This window comes from Chrysemys picta, chromosome 4 (assembly GCF_011386835.1).
Source record: "Chrysemys picta bellii isolate R12L10 chromosome 4, ASM1138683v2, whole genome shotgun sequence".
NCBI lineage: Eukaryota > Metazoa > Chordata > Testudines > Emydidae > Chrysemys > Chrysemys picta.
This window is the reverse complement of record NC_088794.1, coordinates 26,477,617-26,486,216: the sequence shown is the minus strand read 5'-3', so window position 1 is coordinate 26,486,216 and position 8,600 is coordinate 26,477,617. Positions and strand designations below refer to the sequence as shown.

The window sequence follows — 8,600 nt, the reverse complement described above, 5'->3', positions numbered from 1 at the left end:
TCTAGGATTTTTGCCACCCCAAGCAAAAAAAATTTTGCCCGCCTCCCCTTTTTTTTCATGCCCTCTGGCCCCGCCCCAAGTCCACCCCTTCTGAACCCCTTCCCCAAATCCCCAGCCCTGCCTCCTCCCCCAGGCGTGCCGCATTTCCCCCCCCCATTGCTTCCTGGGGGCCCCCCGCAACCTCCCACCCTAGCTCACCTCCGCTCCACCTGCTCCCTCGGGTGCGCCGCCCCTCCGCTTCTCCCCCCTCCCTCTCAGGCGAGGGAGAGTGGAGAAGCGGAGCAGCGGCGCATTCAGGGGAGCAGGCAGAGCAGAGGTGAGCTAGGGTGGGGGGGCGCAGGAAGTAACGGGAGGTAGAGGAACCGCTCCCCGCTCCAGCTCACTTCCGCTCCACCACCGCCGCCTCCTCCCCTGAGCGCCAGCCGCTCGGCTTCTCCTCCCTCCCAGCCTTGCTGCATGAAACAGCTGTTTCGCACGTGGCAAGCCTGGGAGGGAGGCGGGAGAAGCGGAACGGCGGCGGCGTGCTCAGGGGAGCAGGTGGAGGCAAGCTGGGGCGGCGGGGGTACTTTTTCCCCATGCCCTGGAGTCGGCACTTATGATGGCCGGAGCCAGAATGTGCTGCCCCAAGCACCTGCTTGTTTTGCTGGTGCCTGGAGTCGGCCCTGAAGAGGATCCAGAGAGGAGCTAGTGGTGGGCAGGGTGGGGAGAGCCAGCGGGCTGATGGGGTCTCAGGGCGCAGTGCAAGCAGCGCAGGCTGGGGCCCCTTCTGAGCATGGACCCGGCTCCATGGCACCACTGGCATAGGGTGACCAGATGTCCTATTTTTAAAGGTATAGTCCCATTTTGGGGACTTTTTCTTATATAGGTGCCTACTACCCCCCACCCCCTGTCCCATTTTTTCACGGTTGCTGTCTGGTCACCCTACACTGGCGCCATTGTAAACCCAGCACTGGCTCTGCCCCCACACGGCTAATGGTGGCAGCCGAGCCCTGGAGGAGTTCGGCCTGTTGTGGCCATGGGTGGTATTAGCCCAGGTCAGAGCTGGGCCAGGTCTAGGATTTACCCTCCCCCCATCCTGCGGGTGCACCGCATCCCACACAGGGCACGGGCTGTCGGGGGCAGGGGCGCTTAGTGACAGCAGCTTGAGGCCCAGTCCCGCCCCCTGGTGTGGGAGAGCGCTCGGATGCCTCCCGCCCCGCCCCTTCCGCAGCCTCACTGTGGAACAAAGATGGCGCGCGGCTGAAAGCGCTCTACACCGGGCCAACTGCCGGAGCGTACCATTCTCCCAGCGGATCATCTTCTTCCCCCCCCCACCTCCACAGCAATGGTAAGGCTCACTTCCGGACGAGGACCGGAACCCGGAAGTGTGTGGCACTGGAGGTTCCCCGGCTGCTCACAGGTGAGTAATTTCTTACTGATTATCGGCTCCTTATCGCTTAACCCCTTCCCGGTCTCGGTCTCGCGAGAACAGTGGGGATTGGCTTTCTTCCTCCCCTGCCCTCAGCTGGCGACAGGGGCGGGAGGCTTGATGGACTGTGCGCTCGACGATGCACCGACGTTCCATGCGCCCCGCCTTCCCCTCTCGCACGCCGATCTCTCTCCCCCTCCCCAGGTGGCGTGGCACGTGCATCAGCCCCAACTGTCCAGCCCAGCACGTGCCCTTCCCGCTCTACGCCGGCGGTAGGGGGAAGGGAGAGGGTGTTACGCTGCGAGGCTCCCTGACTGTCTCTGCCCACACCCCACCCTGCTCTCGCACCAACACCCCCGGGGCAGTGCCATTAGGGTGGGTAACTCGCCCCCGGTGTGCCCAGCGCTGGCCTGTCCTCGTGCGGGTGACTTGCATCAGTGTCCAGTGCAGTCCCCGTGTGGGTGAATTATGCTAACACACCCAGCTGCACCCTGTGTTCACGGCTCACACCATGCTCTGCCCGCCTGGGAGTGGGCTGTACCCAATGTGCCTAACACCAGCCTAAAGTGCCAACACTCCTATTGCTGTGGCCAGGTGAGTGACATGTGCCATTGCACCCAGGGCCCCATGCATGTGACTTGCACAAACCCTCCCAGACCTGGCCTGTGTGGGTGACTCATGCCAACACACTCTGTGAATCTGACCCCATGGGTTGCCCCATAAACCACTTGCTTTCACTATTTCTAATGAATGGCCCTCATCAGCTGAGAAATAATATTGCTACTCAGCAAAGGGCTTAATAAATAGTGCCTCCCCCTCTTCCCCCTCCCCTTCCCTTTCATACTGTGCTCTCCAGGCTTCTGATTCTAGGGCCTCTTCAGCAGAAGCCAGTTCTACCAGTGAACATCCTCTATTGAAATTATTCTGATATAGGTGTGGCCATACCATTAGAATTGCTTTTGTTCTCTAGGAGATTATAGATACACTGAAGCAGGGGGTAGGGTTTCCAGCTGCCCTGGTTCTGACTGCCCTGTCTCATTCTTCTTGTGAGTGTGGCTCGTGGGACAGGTAAGAGCCCTGAGTTTGTTTCAGAGTCTACAGCATGATGGCAAAATTTGCTGATGCACATATGCCTTCTGGTTTTGCAACATGATTATTAGATGGGTTTGGTTGTGAGACTGATGCAACATCTCCAGAGGCAGAATCTATGAGATGTTTCACTTGAACCAGGGGTGGAACAGACAGCCGCAGCTAGTACTAGGTTAAAATCTGCACTAGTTGTCTCATTGGTCCCTTTTCGCACCTCTGCAGGAATGTACCTCTCTTTTTTTTCCCTGTTTAGTTTTTATTTTGTTCACAGTTACTGTGTATAGCACTTTTCTGACAAAGTGTGACCTTACTGTGTAACAAAGCTAAATGGCACAAGACAGCCAGAGCATATATAAATGATGGAAAAGAGTGCTGCAAAGGGTTTATTCCACTGACCTCAGTAGAGTTAATCCTGATTTACAAAGGTGTGAGAGCCCATTGCATGGAAAAGATGAAAGTATTTATTCATAAAGGGAAAAGAAAGGAAAGAGAAATTCAGTGTGACATAGGCAAGAAGATAAAAACTTATTGTCAGACATAATTTGAAAAGGTAGGGAGATACAGGAAGGCTGTTCCAGGTGGCAGGAGTGCCAGAGTGGAAAGCATTTACATCAGGTGATGTGTAGAGGATTAGAATGAAAATGAGCAGGGAAGTGTGTCCAGAGATAGACGATTGGTTTTAAAAATAAAGGGGGATCATATTGAGCAGAATCCTGAAATAAACGGCCAGCTAGTGAAGTTATTTAAGAATTGTGTTGATATAGCCACACTATTTGATATGGCTGAGAAGGTGTTTTTCTCCACTCTTAAATGCCTTTGTCCTGGCACAGAGGAGGAATCACCTCCCTCTTTTGTCCCTGAAATGGAAATGCAATGTTGTTGTAGCCGTGTTTGTCCCAGGATATTAGAGAGACAAGGTAGATGGATAATATCTTTTATTGGACCAACGTCTCTTGGTGAGAGTGACAAGCCTTCGAGCTTACCTCTCTCGCCAACAGACATTGGTCCAAAAAAAGATATTACCTCACTCACCTTGTCTCCCTAAAATGGAAAGACAGTTGCCAAAATCAAAATGTCTAGATCTGCTGTGTTTTCTTTTTCTCTCTATCCTCAGACTCTCCATTGTCTGTAGTGTGACAGAACCCCTCCCCCCACCACTGTTGGTTGACATCATTTATCAAAGCCCCTTGTTAAGTCTGTCATGGGATTAATATCTATATATTGTCAATGTGCAGCTGGCTTTGTGAAACCTAGTAATTGTCCATTTACACTCCTCATCTCTTAGGAATTCACATTCCCCAGTGAAAATGGAGACATTAAGGGACCTATCTGTGAAGGAGCTCCAGGAGCTGCAGGAGAATTCTGAGGAGATCGAGCGTCTGGCACTGGAATCAACAGAGGTAAACATTAACATGCATGTTGCAGGGTGAGGAAAGTGTGTGGATGCAGATAGGAGGTGCTGCTCCTCATTGGCTGTGGCTTTTGATCTCCCCTCTCAGGTCCAGGAACTACAGCTGGAAAGGGAGATGGCCTTGGCCACAAACCGAAGCCTGGCAGAGCAGAACCTGGAGTTCCAGACGCCACTGGAAACTGGCCGCACAAACCTTTCCGACAGTTACCAGAAGCTGCAGAAGCTGGCAGAACAGTACCAGGAGCAGAAGGCAAAACTTGGTACATGTCTCTCAAACTACTCACCCTCCCCAGTGCAGTCAGGTTGTCTGTAACCAGGGCTTCTTCCCCATTCCCCCCCCCCCCGCCCCCCCATTCCTGCTCAGCAGACTGAGGAGCTCCCTTTCTGTACAGGGGGTCTGTATTCTGAATCTATCTTCTCCTGGTGTTTGTTCAGACTGACCTGGACAGAATAGAGGTGATTCCCTAGTCAAAAGAGACTGCACAATGTTGGTTTCTCCTTTGGTTTTCTTCCTATATTCAAACTTCCCAAGGCAGCAAAGGTTCCCACTGTGAATGTGAGGGGTTTAACAGAGTCTTGGTGGCATGGGGCAGGAAGGTGACATAGTTTCTACTTCTTTATGCTTTGCTGGGATCATTAGTCAGAGCATAGAGCTTTGGGATAGGTGCCTAGTATTGTCTCTGAGACAGCTGGAGACATGGTAATTTTGCCTAGTTTCTGTATGTCATGTTTTGATCATCGCATTTTTCCTCCCTAGAGAAATTCTCTGTGGCGATGCAGCCTGGGACCCTGTTAAATCTTCTGCAGGTGGAGGGCCAGAGGATCGAAGAGGAATCTGAGGTGATTCTAAGATTTAAGTCCAAATTAAAATAAAATTGACTAATAGCAATCTCCCTGAAAACTTGAAATTATCCTCCCTAACCAGCACCCTAAATTGGAGATTATCTCCCATAGATTGAAGCCATTGTCCTAAAGATTGGGATTATCACTCCTTTATGGTTGAGTGGTTTAATTGTTTCCATGTGATCTAGGCCATGTCTGAGAACATGGGGTCGGAGCTGGGAGAGAACATTGGAGGGGGCAGCAATGGTGTCAGTGGTGTCTTGTGTTTCAGACTATGGCTGAGAAGTTCCTGGAGGGCGAAGTGCCACTGGAGATATTTCTTGAGCAGTTTTCCTCCATGAGGAAGTTGTCCCACCTGCGACGGGTCAGAGTGGAAAAGCTCCAAGAGATACTGAGGAAGTCTGAAGCTTCACAGGAACCAGCCAGTGACTCTCATTTTAACCACCAGCCTCCTGCTCCTCACATAACTCCTGGGCCTGCTGACGAGCAGCAGCCACAGCCCTTCCTATCAGGAACACCATCCTTCCCTTTGCCCTATAGTCCAGCCCCATGCATGCCTGTAGGCCCTACAGCCCATGGAGCTCTCCAACCTGCTCCTTTCTCTGGAGCACCAGTTATAATGGGACCCCTCACCTCCTCTCAGCCAAGCACCCAACCCACATTTCCCTATAAACCAGCTCCTGGATACCCACCTGGAGGCTCGACACCAGGATACTCCCAGCCTCAGACAAGGGGCTCATCTTCGGCCCCAGGGTACCCTTGGTCTCCATGCAGAGGTCCACCACCTGCCTCAGGTTACCCTCAATCCCAGCCCAGAGCTCCATCTGGACTAGGGTACCCCCAGCCTCCCCAGCCTCAATATTTCCCACCAGGAGGCGGAAGACCACAGTGTCCATACCCCACCCAGCCACCGCTACCTAGTTTCCCAATTCCATCCCAGCCTCCGTATCCCCCAGCTTCACATTCTCCCTTTGGATATCGACCACCTCGAGGCCCTGCTTGGCCTGGATACTAGTCAGTACTTCTGGAGAGCTTGCTTCGTCATCCTCTCCTGTGTCATGGTCTGAGATATCGATACTTGCTGAGAAAAAAGCGAAAGAAGAAAGAGCTGGGAGTGTTGTCCTCAGACCCATACATATATAAGCATTATGTATGATGAGAGGTGTGGTTCTGGCGTCATATACACGCTAGCAGCATGAGATGTAAGACAAAGTGACACTATAACAGCACATCCGAGGATTGCACTATTTTAGGTTTTGGTTAATGAATAATACCGTGTGATGACTGCTGGCAATCTTCAGTGGCCACTTGTACTGATTGGTCATTCGAAGCCGTGTTAGAAAATACAAATAGTGGGCCAGATTCTCTGCTACTATAAATGGGCAAAACATGCACTGATTTACACCAGCTGAGGACCTGTGTGTGAGATGCCTGTGTGTATATGGATATATACCAAAAGAATTCTAAACACACAGGTGTGTGAGAGATGGAGTGAGAATCTCGAACAGTATTTGACCAGAAATGCTCATATTGCTTCCCAGGGAACTCACTTGGAAACTAGATTAGCAGAGTCAGCCAGATTCAGAATCAATGCATAATTTATCTTGTCAATGAGAAGCGAGTAGCTAGCACGTTGGGATAGGTCAGCCCTTGATATGCCCCATGTCACTGTAGCATAACTCCAAAACCAGCTCCAGTCCTGCCATTCCCAGCACATTGCAGGGCCAACGTTTCCTTACCACTACAATTTTACTGCAAAGCAAAGGTCTGTCCATTGCTGCCACTGTCTATCCACTTCAGCTGTTTCCAGCCTACTCGTGGGGAAAGGCCTCTTTAGCACTGGCCCCTTTTAGCTATGAGACAGGCCGAGCCCTCCTTTGCAGGATGTGGATTATCACAGAGAAGGCATCAGGGTCATGAAATATCCCTGGGATTCGATATGTGGAATATCAGTTCTACCATGGAGATAAAATGGGTTGGCGTGATGCTTCTGGAGCTGCTAGTAATTTGGAGGCAAGGCAGCATGTGTCTTGACCTGTAGAAATCTGGGTGACTAAGCCTTATTTGCTGATTGATGGTGGAAAACAACACTACTATCCAAACTATGGTAATGGTTCAGTGAAACACTGAGGCATGTAAGGCCGCCTGCAATGCCTCTTCCTCCTCTCTAGTGACCTGCGGTAGGGTTGAAGGTACACTGGATCACGAAGCATCTAGTATCCCTTGCATTACCCCCGCCCCTTCCTCCTATGTTGACCTGAGGAAACAATGGACCCAACAGAGAGAATGAAGGATTCTGAACATAAATGGTATTTTGCTTTGCTCTGCACTTACCTACCAAATTCTGTTTGCTTGCCTGTAAGTTATTTATAAAGATAGATGACTAATGGACTAGACCAGGTTGAATGCTTTTGGAATTCGATGGAAAAGGTTCTCTATCTGTGATTAATTAGAGTAATAAAACTTGATTAATTGCACACAGGGTTGCAGCTGTGATTGTTTTGGGACATGAAGTGGTGCCTGGTTGAAATTTTTTATTGATTTTGTTTTTTTGCCAACTCAGCATCCTTCCATTGATTTCCCTTTGATCATGTCCATATAATCTTTCCTCTTCTGTCTCTCACTGCCAAATTCTCTATGCATCATCCTTCCTGCCTTTCGGTCTGCAACCTACCCTAGGCGCCCATTTGTGCAATCCTCTTCTCCAGGGGCCAATTGATCTCATGCTTCAGGATCATTTCTCCTTTACCTTCCTCTTCTGTGCACTGTAGTTTCTATCCTCCATTTTCCCTTCCTGCGCCTCATTCCTTTGTCTCATTCCCTTTCTGTCTTGGTTTAATACTGACCTCCTCAACCCTCATTTCTGCAGCTTTGGGTGTCTCAAAGCTGACTTGAACGGACCCTCTCTCTCAGCTTGAATGAGAGGGTAATTCCCTCTCCATGGTTACACACACCCAGTCACAATTACAAACCCAGCAAAGACTATTGCCAAAGTTTAAAAAAATTTTTTTTTTTAAAGGGCGGGTCCTGTCATCTCCGTATTGTTTGGTCTGTTCCATCTACAGCACCAGCTGAGCAGTTCTTTAGCGCCCAGAATGCATGGTGTGACCTTCACTGTGAAGAGCATTCTGTGAAAGAATTAGTCATTGATCTTCTGGTATTGGTTTTGTGAAGTTTTTCTAACTAGTTCCCTAAATTCATGGAAATATAAGTTCTCTGTGTGTTCCCCCTTGCTCACTGTTTCTTTATCTACTGGAAACAGCAACAATAGCACAAACTCATATGTTTCAAACAGATGTAAGGAGTGAGTTTTTTCTTCATTTTGTCTGGGTAAGAAGAGCATAGCTGGGTTTTGTTGTTTATTTCACAAGTAACATCATATGCCTGTCTGTGACATAACAGCTGGCTGCTGAGGAGATAATGAAATTACAGGACAGTGAGTTAAAACAAAGAATGGTTGGATTAACTCAGAATCAGATGTGATAATCTGTTTTCACACAAATGTTCTTTAGTCATAGGGAAGGAGACAGAAACAGAAACCTAGAGTCATAGACCTTAAGGGCAGAAGGGACCATTATGATCGTCTAGTCTGACCTCCTGCACAACGCAGGCCAGAATTGGTTTGGTAAATTTTCTGCATGGTGTCACCATATATTTAATAGCACCACAGTGTGGGGTAGGGTGTGACGTATATTTCAGGAGTAGTCTAAAAAATCTGCAAGTATCTATCTTATTTTTCTAGGAACTTATACTGCATTCATTACAGTGGTCTCTGGATGAGACTGAGTCTCCTTTTAGATTAAATATATTAAAGCATAATTTTGCTGTGATAAGTGACTACATAAAAAT

General features: G+C 49.5%; 1 protein-coding gene across 2 annotated transcripts; it reads left to right on the top strand.

Annotated features, from left to right (window-relative positions):
- Nucleotides 1–260: 260 nt before the first annotated feature.
- VPS37C (VPS37C subunit of ESCRT-I) lies at nt 261–7,228 on the top strand. 2 transcript variants are annotated; one of them, XM_005309637.5, is made up of 6 exons: nt 1,213–1,399; nt 2,379–2,476; nt 3,783–3,897; nt 3,997–4,168; nt 4,666–4,748; nt 5,023–7,228. In XM_005309637.5, exons 1-6 carry the CDS (start codon nt 1,325–1,327, stop codon nt 5,764–5,766), a joined length of 1,287 nt encoding a protein of 428 aa, XP_005309694.1. In that variant the 5' UTR covers nt 1,213–1,324; the 3' UTR covers nt 5,767–7,228. The 2 variants fall into 2 exon arrangements, with proteins under 2 accessions (XP_005309695.1, XP_005309694.1); XM_005309638.5 differs by lacking the exon at nt 2,379–2,476 and having other exon boundaries at nt 261–1,399.
- The last annotated feature ends 1,372 nt before the right edge of the window (nt 7,229–8,600 follow it).

What these genes read in the sequence shown, in the direction of transcription:
- VPS37C (XM_005309637.5), top strand. Translation starts at nt 1,325, where the DNA reads ATGGTAAGGCTCACTTCCGGACGAGGACCGGAACCCGGAAGTGTGTGG. An exon ending in GGTTCCCCGGCTGCTCACAG is followed by an intron (nt 1,400 to 2,378) that starts GTGAGTAATTTC and finishes TTTGTTCTCTAG; the next exon opens with GAGATTATAGATACACTGAA. An exon ending in GGATCGAAGAGGAATCTGAG is followed by an intron (nt 4,749 to 5,022) that starts GTGATTCTAAGA and finishes CTTGTGTTTCAG; the next exon opens with ACTATGGCTGAGAAGTTCCT.